General features: G+C 43.5%; 1 protein-coding gene across 1 annotated transcript in view; it reads right to left on the reverse strand.

Annotated features, from left to right (window-relative positions):
* The window catches only part of LOC121279262 (prominin-1-A-like), a 202796-nt gene that overhangs the window by 24385 nt on the left and 165224 nt on the right, over nucleotides 1-13187 (reverse strand). The window contains exon 19 of the mRNA XM_041190363.1: nucleotides 3150-3203. Within this exon, the coding sequence (XP_041046297.1) occupies nucleotides 3150-3203 (54 nt within the window). The remainder of the gene's footprint in view (nucleotides 1-3149; nucleotides 3204-13187) is intronic.

Below are 13187 nucleotides of genomic sequence, written 5' to 3' on the forward strand. Positions count from 1 at the left end.
CCGCCACCGTCCTGCCTAATTAAATGCTTCCCCCCCAACCCCGCCACCAACCTCACCATCGGGGAGAGCTTTAAATACTGCCCCCTATCTTAATCCGACCAGATTTGATCCATAAGGGTGTGACTGTCTCCTGGAACAAAGTGTCCAAGGAACTTTCTTTTTGCCTAATGCATCAACACTGAGCTGAAGTTCCTCAACCAGCAGACACACCGGTGTCCATCAGAAAGAACCCACATCACTATGCTACACCTGCAACACATCACCTGCCCAGCCATCTCTATTGTATTATACTTAACTAATTAGGTTTTCAAGTTTGAAAATATCATTCAGCTGTCTACTTATAGATTTTAATCTGGGTAACAACCTTGTTCAATTTACTAAATTCAATCATATGCTTTAGGTATTTACTATAACTTAGCCCACAATCTTAATTTAATGCTTTTATAAAATATACCAAGCAACACCTTTGGCCCCCACCTCACCAAGTTCCCATACTCTGCAAATTCTCTTGCATTTTGGTGAAGTTGACATTCTGGTGAAGCTACTTATTATTAATGCACTTACTGTTTTATTACCCCAAATGAAATTTTTAATTTCCCATCTCTTAGCTTAAACCAATGCCCTAATTTAGACAGGAAAAAAGATGGAGGAAAAAAAGAGAAAAAATATAAGATAGAGAAATACTTACCAATCTGCTTTCCTTTAACAGACATCACATTGATTTTTTTTTTCCAAACTCGAGATTTGAATGCTAAGTACATCTCAACCAAAAACTTTGCATCTCTACATCCAAATGCCTTCCTCATAATATCATAAACTCAATGAAGCAGGGTTTCATAATTTCCTCAGTCAGCATAGCTAAATTAAGCTGATAAATTAAGTCTCTCAGAAATGTCTTTTCATTGTATTTCCTTCGGAATTTGTTCTTGGCAAATGTATCAAGATTTCTTAATTTCAGTTTGGTGTCTGATTCTCTATCGTCAATTCAATACAAATCTTTAGAATTGAAATAATTTTCACATTTAAAAAAATCTTGAACTGAAGAAGCAATGCAACTTCTATGTTGACACCATATTTATTTGCAATATTGAGAAACTACACTTCAGCTAATAATCCCGTGCTAATATGCTCCTCTACAATAGCGTCAGTCTGGTCCATGATCCCCAGGAACAAAAGCAAGTGCAAAAGAACCCAAGTCTACAGTTTTTCTTCTAAATGTTTTGACAGTTCAAGTTGGTGTGAAAATTTCATAAACTTAACAAATCTTAGCAACAATTTGCATTTATATAACACTTTTAACAAAGCAAAACATCCTTAAGTGTTTAACAAGAGGTTTATCAATAAAAACATAAGTAAACATAAGAAATAAAAACAGGAGTAAACCATTCGGTCCCTCGAGCCTGCTCCACCATTCAATAAGATCATGACTGATCTTCTTATGTTTCGATTTCCACATTCCCATCTAACCCCGGTAACCTTTGATTTGCTTGCCTAATAATAATCTATCTACCTCTGCCTTAAAAAATATTCAATGACCCCACCTCCACCAACGTCTGAGGCAAAGAATTCCACAGTCGCACAACCATCTGAGAGAAAAAATTTCTCATCTCTGTCCTAAAAGGGCGACCCCCAATTTTAAAACAGTTTTCCCGAGTTCTGGACTCACCCACAACAGGAAACATCCTTTTGATGTCCACCTTGTCAAGGCCGTTCAGGATCTTGTACATTTCAATCAAACCCACCTCACTCTTCCAACCTCCAGTGGAAAAAAGCCCAGTCTGTCCAACCTTTCCTCATAAGACAACCCACTCATTCCAGGTATTAATCAGTAACATTAACAACAAGCCACATGAGGAGATATCAGAACGGATCACCACAATCTTGGTCAAATAGGTAGGTTTTAAAGAAGCATCTTAAAGGAGGCAAGAGAGGTGGAGAAGGTTAGGATTGGAAATCCAGAGTTTAAGCCCAAAACAGATGAAAGCACATCTGCCAATGGTAGAATGATTAAAATCACGGATGTGCAAGAGACTAGATTTAGAGGACAGCAGGTATCTCAAAAATTTGTAGGGATGGAGAAATTACAGAGATATGGAGGGCTGAGGCCATAGAGGGATTTGAAAACAAGGATGAGGGTTTTATAATTGAGACGTTGTTGGACCAAGAGCCAGTATAGGTCAGAAAGTGTAGGAATTTTCAATGTACTATGAACCACCATGCTGCAAGACTTCCTATTTGCTGATTCATGTACTTTGTGAGCATTTTCACCAAGCACAGATCTACTCTAAATAATGCTTTTGTCAATGAAAACGAACAGGATCGGTTCAAAGTTAGAGTCTCGTTCTTCTAGTTTCTTGACATGAGCCATATTGAATGGAAAGTTGTAAAATAGAGACTGCTAACATCTCCCAGATCGGTGAAAACTAGCAAGGGGATGAGGGAATTCACACCTGGCATGCCTTCATTTGGTTACATCTACCTTCTTAGGTTCAGGCATCTGGAAAAGCAAAAGAATGATAGGGTGTCCAACTACAAGAGGTGCAGGGATGGGAGAGCTTACTCGCATAACCCCATAAAATAATGTAAAAACTAGGCCAATTTTAAAGCAATGATAATGATGAGACAACCCAGTCATTACAATGGGTAAAATAGCTCGATTTGATTAGCCATAGTGCACAGCATTTCAAGTGCATGAGCATTGTTGTTAGATATCAAGCCAATAGCCAAAAGCACAATAGAATGAAACATCACCACGTTGCACTTTAGTAATGGAAGAGATACAGATTTGATTATTTGTACTGTTATTTTCCTGATCTAAATCATGACATTTTGATGAGGTAGCAAATGAAGTTTGCTCATGAGGACAAATTGAAAACAAACAAATCAATCGGAAGTTGATCCATGTCCAGAGGGGAGAAGTTGATGCCAGCCTGCTGTTCCATGCCCCCATGTGGCCAGTCAATAGTAACATCGGCAGAACTGAAAAACAGGCTCCCCAATGCAGCATCTCACTATAGAATTGTCCAATCCAGAACAGGGCACAAAACATGGAGAAAAAAGCCACTCTGAAAACGCAATTTCAAAATAAATAACGTGAAATTTTCAACAATAAAAGGATGCATTCAAACCAAATATATTAACTGATTTACCTTTAAGTTTGCCGCTGAGTTCTGTAGTATTCCAATACTTTCATTTAATATGTTCTATTGACGTAAACAGAATACTTAAATCAGAAAATATAACAAAAATGATACTTTAAAACAGCTAATATGAAAAGAAAGTTTTCGTCTCCTGCTGTATATCTGTAAATATTTACTTCTTCCTGCTCCCAACTTTAATCCTTGGATTATTAATGTAATGAGGGTTTTAAACTACATCATTAGACAATGTGATCGGTGATGGTCCAATGTACTATTAGAGAACACGAGTTGTTCGGTGAGTAGTTGTATACACTTCACTGCAAGGAGTCTGGTGAATAAAGCAGATGAGCTGAGGGCACAGATATACACTTGGAAGTGTGGGGCTGAATCTTTCGAGGAGTGGCAATCAAAGTCGGATTTCTACTCCACTCCTATTTTCTTACCGGAGCTCCACATTTCTCACCCAGACTTCCGAACCGGGCCTCTTTAGAAATGCCTGTTCTCGGAGTCCTTTCTCGTAGTGCAGGATATCAGGGGAAGCCAAGCCAACCTCCTTTCTACATCACTAGCTGTCATATTCTAGTAACTAGAGAGTTTAATGGTCCCAATGCCATGTTGAGAAGCTATGGAGAGAAGGCAAGTGCGTAAGGTAAGTGGCTGAGGGCATAGGGTGGGAGGTGGCTGAGGGCATAGGGTGGGAGGTGGGTGAGGGAATAGGGTGTCAAGTGGATGAGGGTACAGGGTGGCAGAGGGGGTAGGTTGGTATTTGGGTGGGTAAGGTGGATAACAGGGTTCGGTGGCAAGTGAAGGGTTAGGGTGACAGGAAGTGGATGAGGGAGTAGGGTGGCATGGTGGAGTGATGTATGGAGTGGAGTAGCCCACAATTCAGTGTTCAGGCCATTACTATTTTCCAATTTACATAAGTGAGCTAGATTCAAAATCCTCAATTAAATTTTGTAAAATGTATAGTTTTTACGAAACTGGAGGAGGCAGCTGTAATTGTCCCATACTTCTGCTTCACTTCCAAAAACCATTACCTCTGTTTATATCTCCAACTCTAAATAAAAGGCATCCAGGAACCACATCCTAATGGCTTTCCATGTAGAATGGCGGAAGGAAATCAGATGTCTGTTTACACCGTTTGATTGACGTGATCCTAGGATTACTAGTGGTGCCACATTTTACAGACTAGTTGTCAAAGCAACTGAGGTTGTGCTCAACTGCAACGTTTTTTGAGAAGTATTGTGCAAAAATTAACTTTTTTTCACAGTAAGGTATACTGTACTTGAATTTCTAATAAGTACACATTAACTTATTGTATATTTGTTACAATAAAGCACACATGTTAAAATGTTTGTTATTTTAAATGTAATCTTTTGTACTTCCAACTTAATTTATTAGTAAGCAGTGTCACAAACAGTTCTTGTTTGAGTTGTGAAAATTCATTTTTATTTGTGCCAAAATGGAAGCTCGAAGACATTAAAATATTATTTCAATCTAAACATCAGACAATCAAGGACCTGGGATACAAATTTAGCACCTTCATTTGTGTGGCCTCATTCATCAAAAGGGCCACCAACTGCCACTGCAGTACAAATAGGTTCAAGAGACTATTGAACAGAGGCCCAAACAATCCCCATCCACCATCACTCTCCTCCGTCTGGCTGAACTTGTTCTCTCACTGAACAATTTCTCCTTAAACTCCTCTCACTTCCTCCAAATAAAAGGTGTGGCCATGGGTACCCACATGGGCCCCAGTTATGCCTGTCTCTTCATGGGATATGTGGAACATTCCCGGTTCCAGACCTACTCAGGCCCCCTCCCACAACTCTTTCTCCGGCACATCGATGACTGCTTCGATGCCACTTCATGCTCTCATCTGGACCTTGAAAAATTTATTAATTTTGCTGCCAATTTCCACCCCTCTATCACTTTCACATGATCCATCACTGACACCTCCCTTCCCTTCCTTGACCTCTCTGTCTCAATTTCTGGTGATAGACTATCCACCAACATTCATTACAAGCCCACCGACTCCCACAGCTACCTTGACTACAGCTCCTCACACCCTGCTTCCTGTAAGGACTCTATCCCATTCTCTCAGTTCCTTCGTCTCCATTGCATCTGTTCCGATGATGCTACCTTCAATAACAGTTCTTCTGACATGTCTTCCTTCTTCCTTAACCTAGGTTTTCCACCCACGGTGGTTGACAGGGCCCTCAACTGTGTCTGACCCATCTCCCACGTATACAACCCCACCCTTCCTCTGCCCTCACAGAACCATGATAGGGTTCCCCTTGACCTTACTTATCACCCCACCAGCCTCCACATTCAAAGGATCATCCTCCGCCATTTCCGCCAACTCCAGCCTGATGCCACTACCAAACACATCCCCCCCCCACCACCGTTGGCATTCCGTAGGGACCATTCCCTCTGGGACACCCTGGTCCAACTCCTCCATTACCCCCTACACCTCAACCCCCTCTCACGGCACCTTCCCATGCAATCGCAGAAGGTGCAACACCTGCCCCTTTACTTGCCCCCTCTTCACTTGCAGTTCCCTCAATTTAGTCTACTGCACCCGCTGCTCCCAATGTGGTTTCCTCTACATTGGAGAGACCAAATGCAGACTGGGTGAATGATTTGCGGAACACCTTCGGTCTGTCCGCAAGCATGACCCCAGACCTTCCTGTCACTTGCCATTTCAACACACAACCCTGCTCTCATGCCCACATGTCCATCCTTAGCCTGCTGCAATGTTCCAGTGAAGCTCAATGCAAATTGGAGGAACAGCACCTCATTTTCCAATTAGGCACTTTACAGCCTTCCAGACTTAACATTGAGTTCAACAACTTCAGATCATGAATTCTCTCCTCCATCCTCACCTCTTTTTGATCCCCCTTTTTTCTAATAATTATATGTTTTTATATATTTTTATTTTCCCACCTATTTCTATTATTATTTTTTAAATTTATTTCCATTCATTGTTTTATCTCCATCTTTTAGTCTATTTCAATCCTCTACCCCCACCCCATCCCTAATAGGGCCATCTGTCACTTGCTCATCCTGCTTTCTACCCTTAATGTCACCATTAGCACATCCTTTAGCTAATATCACCACCGTCAACACCCCTTTGTCCTTTTGTCTATGACATCTTTCCTTTGCCTCCACCTATCACTGGCCCTCTATCCAGCTTCACCTATCCAACCCCATGTTAGGGGAAAATTAAAAATGCTAAAAGAGAACATTAAGAATTTACTGAAGAACACTTAAAATCTCCAGGCAGACATGGCTGCTAAGCGTATTAAGAGTTGACAATTATCAAATGAACATTGTACAACCTTGACAGTCAGGCTGAAAAGACAAGCAGGACATAAAATAGATTAAGTCCACTCCCCTCTCACATAGGGAAGGGGCAGATGGTTTTAGCTTAGATATGGGAAGATGTACAATGGGCAAAGAGGGGGCTTTGATGAAACACAAACAGTCTTGAGTTGTGAGAACCAAGGTCTTTGCATACATGTTTTAATTTTGATTAGATAAGATAATTATGTACACATCCTTTAGAATGATTGGTCAGCAAAATCACATGCTTATGTACTCAATAGGACAGTGTTAACTTGGGACCGGTGTGTTGGTCATCGATTGGATGTATTCAAATATACTCAAATGTATTATGATAAGAAAAAGTACAAAAGTAATGAAATGTAATCAATCTGGGAGCTGGGTCTTCATTCTTAGGAATGATTGTGGCTCCCTTGCATATGCTTGAATAAAACTGGTTGAAGGAAGCCCGAGTCTCTGTGGGTTGCTGTGTGATCGGGGATTGTAACTTCTCCTCTTCAACTGGCCTATGTGGTAGTTGCTGGACTGGAGGGGGTACGATCTTCACCCCCCTTAAACAGCTTATATTTCACCACATTTCTTTTTCTCTTTAGTTCTGATGAAGAGTCACATGGACTCGAAACGTTAACTCTGTCTTCCTCTCCACAGATGCTGTTGGACCTGCTGAGTTTTTCCAGCAGTTTTTGTTTTTGTTTCAGATTTCCAGCATCCACAGTATTTTGCTTTTATTAAGAGGCTATTGTATGTATTTTTGGAGAGAGAAAAGGTTTCAGGGAAATGGTAGAAAATGGGTAAGGTGGAGTTGATGAAAACACTCAAGCGCAATACCATAGAAAAGTTACAGCACAGTAGGAGGCCATTCGGCCCATCTTGTCCATGCCAGCCCAAAGACACCCAGCATGTTGAGCCCAATTGCTAACTGTTCCAATGTTGTTCACTATCTGATTATGAACATAAGTTTAAAATTGTCTTCCAGGAAATACATTTGAAAGGTATAATCCTTGATGGGTTATTTAACAAGAACTTACCCGGGCTTCAACGTATTCCTGATAAGCATTTAAAAAACAGGAATTGCGAGTTAATTAAAATGCATAGCTGAAATCAGATTTATACATAAAGGCTTAAAATGTTTTATGAAACACAAGATAGTTTCCAAAGAATGAAGAGAAAAATGTAAAAAATGAAGAGATGATATCAAGACCTGGCTTCATCAAATGCCACTGGGAAGACTCCATGCCTCTTTTATTCATACTGCACTATCAACATAAAATATTTTAAAGCTTCCAAAACAAATCAAGTGCAAAGCAAAAAATAAAATTACAAAGGTCCATGCATTTTGAGAAGGCAACCTCTAACTTATTGTAAGTTCAGTGGCATTGAATGAGGAAGCATTAAAGCTGATGCTACATTGTATGACATCCATGCTAGCGACTAATCAGTTGGGTCATGGATCAGAAGGAGTAGAGAGAGTTGGGGACAGAGAGACGTGATTGAGGTGATTAAAATACTAATCAGATGGGTGAGTAGTCCAGAGTGCTTGAGACCTTCCCACCACTGCTGAGGGAAGGAAGCAGGGAGGAGTGCTATGATCCAAGGTTGGAATTGGTGGCAAACAGGTAAGGTGGCAGGCTGCTGTTCAAAACGAAGTAGCTGGGTAACCAAGAATCCAAAAGCCTGGCTAAAAAGGGTAGCCACAAACCCAAAAATTAAAATGAAAAATCATGTCCAATACACCTGGGAAATTTGCACAAGTGCCACCCAGCCCACTGGAAACCTGCAAAAAAGATATCAGACATTGTTGGTATTGACAACAATAAATCATTTTTGATTTATGTAGATAAATAGGCTTTTCTATTTATCAATGTTGACATAATTAGTGACTCAAAAACGATGATAATGTAATTAAAGTTGATGTGAACACAAAGTGTGCATCACGTGCAAGACTTGTCAGAAATTTGTGATCAGAAAGCATCGCCAGTGGCCCTCAAACCTTTTTGGTTAAAAGGCCCCTTTTTAAATGGATTAGTAATCATAGGATTCCATCTAAAGATAAAACTATACAATATTCATATTATACAGTGCTACGTCTAAAACATTTTTCAATAATGCTTTTAAGAAAACAGATAATTACAGATAATAGTGACACTAGTGTGCTGATTCTCACTGGAACATTTCTGTATCTTGGAAGGCCCATGAGAGAATAGGAGTCAGGGGAGAACAGAACATGGAGAAAGCACTTAGGGAGGGGAAGTGCAGGAGTGCTCAAAAAGCTGAGCACACCCCCAACCACTACTTAGTCACTTTCTTTTGACCACAGCATTTGACCTTGCATCACAGACCCTCTGGAAAGTCTCTGCAGACCCCAGTTTAAGAACCACTATCTTAAGTAATTAGTTGTGAAAAGATAACACTCTGCCACCCCAATGAAGGATCATACAAGTAGTGTGTGACAGGTTTACACAAGGGGTTTCGTCTAGAGATAACGGGCATTAGTGTTTATAATGGACAAAGCTGATATAAAAGTTTGCCAAAATCTTGACAACAAGAATTAGATTTCATAATCAGGAAGTGGATGCAAATTTAACATTTTTAAGAATATACACACACATATATGCATATAGATATATTTTATATATATTATAGATATACCTATCTTAGTTATAGATTTTTTTAAACTGCGATATCCTCAAGATAAAATCTAACTGCTTCTCTGGGACAATGTAATAGCCACCATAGATTCTATGTTTGGATCAAAGCCTCAGTAGCTTTCGATCCCAAATTAATCAAATCATGAGCCAGAATTTTCTGCCCCTCTTGGCGTCAGGCGTCATGGTGGGCTTGATTGGGCAATATGGCAGGAAGGCCAAAAATCAGATTTGCACCTTCGTGAAACCAGTTAGCTATCATCCGCTCCACCCATCAACAGCAGGCTGCCTTTCCCACCATCCAATGTCAGGAACCTAATTTCGAAGCATTTGCATCTCATCATCTTGCCTGCTCGCTAGCATTATCTCACCATGTCAAATTTACCGCTCACATTAGTGGGATAACACGCCAGCCCAGAACACGTCTGGACACATGCGACGTGCAGAAGTCGGGACTTGCCATCAGGGCTACTGAACCCTGGAGGAACATGTGCACCGCATGCTGGGTGGATTTCAATGGGCATGGCGCTGCTGCAAAGCAGTTCAGTGAAGGTGGCAGGTCTCAGTTGACGTCTGGGGTCTGCTTCTGGTCTTGGCCAAGGGCTGCTATGGATGATCGCCAGTGGGGGGAGTGGGTGTAGGTTTGATTAGGAGAAGAAGGTGTAACAGAAGTGGGAGGGGTTGGTGAGGTTGGGAAGGGGGAATGAAGGTGTTGGAGTGGTGAGGTTTGGAGGAGAGAGGAGGGTGCAATGGGGAGAATGCGGCAACTAAAGAGGAGGTGTAAAGGGGGAGAAAGGGAAGGAGTTTGGAGGGGGAAAGGAGTCTGGAGGGGAGGAAGGGATTCAGAGTGATGATGGAGGAAGGGTGGAGGAGGGAGGAAGGGGAAAGCGGAGATGTCCAGCTGAACGTGCAAGGGAGGGGTGTGTAGAGTCAATGACTGCCTCGTGGGGAGTGCACTGAGGTTGGGTGTGGTAGGAAGGAATGGTGAGTATGAGAGGGGCAGAGTGTGCTGGAAGGGTAGTGCAACGGTAGCAGTAGAAGAGACAGTGAGGGTGGTTGGTGGGGACTAGGAGGCAGACATGGACCTGGGGCTGGGAAGGAGGAGGTCTGGGAGGTCAGTGTAAATGGGAGTGGGATTCTCAGGAAGGTAAGGAACGTGCACGTTCACTTGGACATACTGGAAAGAAAAGGGTTCTGGTTGGTAGGTGATGGTGGGGATGTGGAAGGTAATGCCAGGAGGTCAACAGTGATGGGAGAAAGGAGATGGGTGACTGGGGGAGGGGAAAGGACTGGGGAGCTGAGAGGAAACTAACAACTACTATGACTGTTGAAATCAAATGTGATTGGAGCCAAGCATTGGACAAGTACAGATGCTGCATGGGAGTGTGATCAGTGGGTGAGCAGAGATGCAGGTCAGCTCAAATGTACAACTGAAAGAGAATCTCAGAATGTAACATTGAAAATGCTCGGGACATTGAGATTAGTGTGATTGAGGAAGGCTCTGCGCGCATGGAAGAATGCTTTCAGAGAATGCTCTGAAAGACCCTGCTACACAGACAAACTTCTTCCTCCAGAATTACTCGTTGTCCGGCTGCATGCAGCTGAACTTCTATGGGAGGGATGCAGCGGGAGGACTCACGAAGCCTGTAAATGAAACTGAAAGACACCATCACACATTCAATGAAAGTGAATATATTTTCAGATTATAAAGTGACAAAATGTGTTCATCACGCAACCACTTGTGATCAGAAACTCTTAACTTTTCTAGGCCTACCACTTCTAGGTGCTGCCCTGACATCCACAGCAGGGGTGGAGACATCCCGTGCAATGTTTGGCTCTGTTGCCTCTGGTAACTTCAGCATTCGTCCTCTGGAGAGCTGAAGCCCTGTGGGCCCTGGCTTGCTTTGGCTGTCCTTTTGTGGGCCAGCTGCTCCCTCTGTGGTGACAGACTTCGAGGGGGACACATGCAAAGGAGACTCAGATGGAGAGACCAGCCTCTGAGGTTCCTGAGTGAATGACCCTGGGGTGTTCAGCTGCTGCTCCTCCTCCCTTCGGGTGTCCGAGGACCCTGGCCTGACTTCTTGAGGGGAGAGAGCACCTGGAGGGATGTCAAGGTGCCCCATTTCCCTCTAACATTGCCACTGCAGGAACTCACCCATGGCTACCGCAATGGAGTGCAGGTCTGCTCACATCTCCGCGTTCTGATGGACCAGGGCCTCCATGGCATCCACCATCCTTCAATGGAGACCTCCATACACATAGATCTGGGCACCACTTCATCAGAGAGCAAGTGGACGCCCTCCTCTGACTCATGAGCCACTCTGTTGAGAGCTTCCAACAGTTCTGTGTGATGGTCCCCCAGCTTCTGCTGACTCTGCAAAATGAGTTTGAAAGCCAAACCCAGAGACTCATCATCTGATGCCTCTTCCCCAGCAGTCCTCCAAGTGCCAGGGAGCTCGGCTGAACCTGTTTCCTCCTGCTGTGATAGGTGTCCGTGTGGCAACCACCAGATTATGAACCCAAGTCTGCTCTAGATCTAGGTCCCACCGAGGTGTGTGTCTCTTGCACTGGTGGAGGGTGTGTGGTTAAGTGCTGCGATGGGTCTTCCAGGCTGCTTATTTCCAGCTCTTCGATGGAGGAGGTGTCCTCTTGGCTGGTGGCGAGGACCTGGTGGAGCTGTGGGACTGGTTGGCTGAGGGTGTCAGTTGCTTAGCAGAGCTCCCTTTGAACCATAGTAGAGATAATTAGTGTATGGCAGCAGAGTCAAAAACATGAGATAGAGCACTCACAGTGGCGTTGAGAGATATGATGGGATGCAGGATCCTCATGTGGGTGTTCGCCACCGATCTCACTGTCGCCGCAGGCCCAGTTCATGTCCTCACCAGTCAGCATGATGGCACACTCCTCAATGTTAGTGAGGGGTCTAATGTGGATCACTGCAGCCCTGGTCTGAGACCTCTCCGTGCTGTTGTGAGCCAGCTTCTTCTGCATGAAAACAGATGAAGAAAGTGTGAGCAGGAGGCATGGCACTGCATGGAACGTTTGTGCGGTGAGCGAAGGCATGGGCGGGATGAGGACACGAGCTCCAGTGGATATGAGTCTGATGGAGATGTGAGGGTGTGCGTGAGTTAGTGTTGTTGTCCCTTCAGGATGTGTGATGGGTTTGTGAGTGCATGAGTTGAGAGTGATGAGGTGGTTGACTTACCCTGGTGGAATGGACGAGAGCATTCATCCTCTTCCTGCACTGGATGGCTGACCTCCCCTGTGCACCGGTGGCACTGACCACCGCTGCCACCACCTCCTAGGCTGGGTTGGTGACACTGGTGGACCTCCTGCGGCCAGAGCAGGGGTAAAGGACATCACAGCAGCCTTCCACTGCAATCAGCAGGTGCCCCAGAGGTGTGATTTGGGGACTTCCATCTTCTTTGCTTTCAGGCCATTTGTCACCTGGAGCAGTCCTGGTCTGAAGGCATGAGGTAGGCTGCGCTCTGGTGCGCTTTAAATATGGCGTCTGGAATGAGGAAGCGCTGAGGTCATGGTGTGGCGGGAAAATACAAACCCGCCTGCCAGTGAGCTGGCATGTTCCCCATGAATGCATAATTAAAGAGGCAGGACACATCGGAAATGGGGTGATACGGCACCAAAAGCCACCATTGTGGCCGGCGGATAAAACATCCTTTTTCCCGCCCACTGCTGTAATTTGGGCAAATCTGGGACAATTCCATCATAGATCTTTTGAACAGTTAGGCTATTTCACTTGATGATCCCATTTCAGCTACACAGAGACGCTAGTACCTTCCAACTGCTTCAGGATGTCACAATGGAGCACTAGGTTGCCAATAAATCTCAGTTCAAATTGTCCATTTAAACGTTGAGGTTAATATTTTGATTGACTCTTCTTCAGAACTCAGAAGAAGTCATATGGACTCAAAATGTTAATTCTGTTTCTCTCTCCACAGATGCTGTCAGACCAGCTGAGTTTTTCCAGCATTTTATGCTTTTATTTCAGATTTACAGCATCTGCTTTCATATTTTGTTCATATTCTGTATTTTGTTT

The sequence above is a fragment of the Carcharodon carcharias genome, chromosome 1 (genome assembly GCF_017639515.1).
Source record: "Carcharodon carcharias isolate sCarCar2 chromosome 1, sCarCar2.pri, whole genome shotgun sequence".
Taxonomy (NCBI): domain Eukaryota; kingdom Metazoa; phylum Chordata; class Chondrichthyes; order Lamniformes; family Lamnidae; genus Carcharodon; species Carcharodon carcharias.